The 1,843-nt window shown below is 51.8% G+C and overlaps 1 protein-coding gene across 1 annotated transcript; it reads left to right on the top strand.

Moving 5' to 3' along the window:
* Positions 1-55: 55 nt before the first annotated feature.
* LOC108491933 (DNA fragmentation factor subunit beta-like) lies at positions 56-1,837 on the top strand (the record flags this gene model as incomplete). The annotated part of the gene is made up of 5 exons (XM_017803722.1): positions 56-117; positions 177-365; positions 1,052-1,131; positions 1,287-1,460; positions 1,602-1,837. Coding segments are annotated over 5 exons (673 nt in total), but the record flags the coding sequence as incomplete, so codon positions are not given.
* Positions 1,838-1,843: the final 6 nt, after the last annotated feature.

Below are 1,843 nucleotides of genomic sequence, written 5' to 3'. Positions count from 1 at the left end.
GGGCAGAGCTGGCGGGGATGTGAGTGCGGGGCCGGGCGGGGGTCCCCGGGGGCAGAGCTGGCGGGGATGTGAGTGCGGGGCCGGGCGGGGGTCCCTGGGGGCAGAGCTGGCGGGGATGTGAGTGCGGGGCCGGGGCCGCGGGCTCGGCTCAGCCGGTGCCGCCCCACCCGCCCCAGGTGCCAGCGACATCGAGCGGCTCCTGGCCGCGCTCTGCAGCCAGCGGGATGCTCTGGTGGAGGCCGCGAGGAAGCTGCTGACGGATGAGCGGGCTCCCCGCAGGCAGAAGCTGCTGGCAGATCTCATCCACAACCTAAGCGAAAACATCCTGGCCGAGGACAAGGAGGACGACAAGAAGTGGTTTGAAGGTGTGTCTGTGGCCACAGGGAGCTGCTGAGGGACCCCCGGGTCTTGCTCTGCTCAAAGTCATTTTTGTCAGTTTTACTGCTCTTAAAGAAGAATTGTTTAAAAGTTTGGGAGTGCTTCTGGCTGGTGGGATAAGGTACCTGGTCAGGGGACTAGTTATCCCTTCCAGTAGCACGTGTCTTTAGGTTTCTTTAAAATACGTGCATATTTATTATCACAAAGTGGTAAAGACAGTGTTTCCTATTGGTCTGTCCAAGATTTTTCCCCATTAATCTAGGTCTGCATTTATGATCTTTTAATGATTTGTTAGTAGTGTATCAATAACTAGCACAGCTTAGTCAGCTAACCTTGCTTTATGTTATCTTTACACTCTGCAAGGTCTCTCTCCCATTCCCAAGTCAGTGCTGCAGTTCTTCCCAAACAATTCTGTTCTCTTTTCACAATCTCTTAGTGTTCCACATATGCACGTTAACAAGAAATATTTAACAACCACAGTACCAGCCACTGCTCTCCCAGCAGATGCCGGTGTGGGGTCCCTTTCAGTGCTAAGGGCAGGGTAGTCCTGAACCAGTAAAATAAAAATGGGAAGGAAAAAAACCCTGTGCATCCCAAGCTAGTGAAAAGCTGGGATGGACGCCCAGTGGGGCAGGAGCAGTGCTGAGGTACAAAGCAATGTCGCTCCCTCCAGGGCTGGAGTCTCGGTTCAAGAACAAATCCAGCTACATGAGGCACAGCTGTGAGAGCAGAATGCGGGGCTACATGAGAGAGGTAAAAGTTTCCGTGGAAGTAACTTATTGTCAACAGTAATCCTGTGGCCACATGAATTTTTAAAAAACACTTTTACAGTACAACATTGTGATTGTAGAACAGAGCCTGAGGCTGCCACAGGAACCGAGGAGTGACTGTTGGGTTTCCCCCTCTAGGTTAGTGGTTTTATTTCAAACGTTCATCCTGCAGCAAGAGACGCCTACAGAGGGGTAATCGACCTGATGGCAGAGAAACTGAAATCTGTGAAGTATAACGGGTGCTACTTTGACAGAAGGGAGGAGGAGGAGGCAGCACGTCTGTGCACTGCGGAGGGGTGGTTCTCCTGTCAGGTATGTGCAGCCCTTCCCAAAGCAGAGTCATAGAATCATGGAATGGTTTGGGTTAGAAGGGACCTTAAAGATCATCTCATTCCACCCCTGGCCGTGGGTGACAAGTGTGACACCTTTCACTGCAGCCCTCTGGTTTCACAGGGACCTTTTGACAGAGATGACTGCCCGTGCAAGCATTCCATCAACCCCTACAGCAACAGGGAGAGCAGGATCCTCTTCAGCACCTGGAATCTCGATCACGTGTATGTACAAAGTGTTAATCCAGACTTACCTGATTCATGCCTTTCTGCTCCATCAGGAATGGTTTAGCCTTAGTCTTTACCCCCCTGCTCTGCTACGAATATTTTGTGAGAAAAGGTGCTGGGATGCTGCAGCTGTGCTGA

Source organism: Lepidothrix coronata, unplaced genomic scaffold, assembly GCF_001604755.1.
Source record: "Lepidothrix coronata isolate B3197 unplaced genomic scaffold, Lepidothrix_coronata-1.0 Scaffold3062, whole genome shotgun sequence".
Lineage (NCBI taxonomy): Eukaryota > Metazoa > Chordata > Aves > Passeriformes > Pipridae > Lepidothrix > Lepidothrix coronata.
The sequence above is the reverse complement of the archived record's forward strand: the minus strand, read 5'-3'. Positions and strand labels throughout refer to the sequence as shown.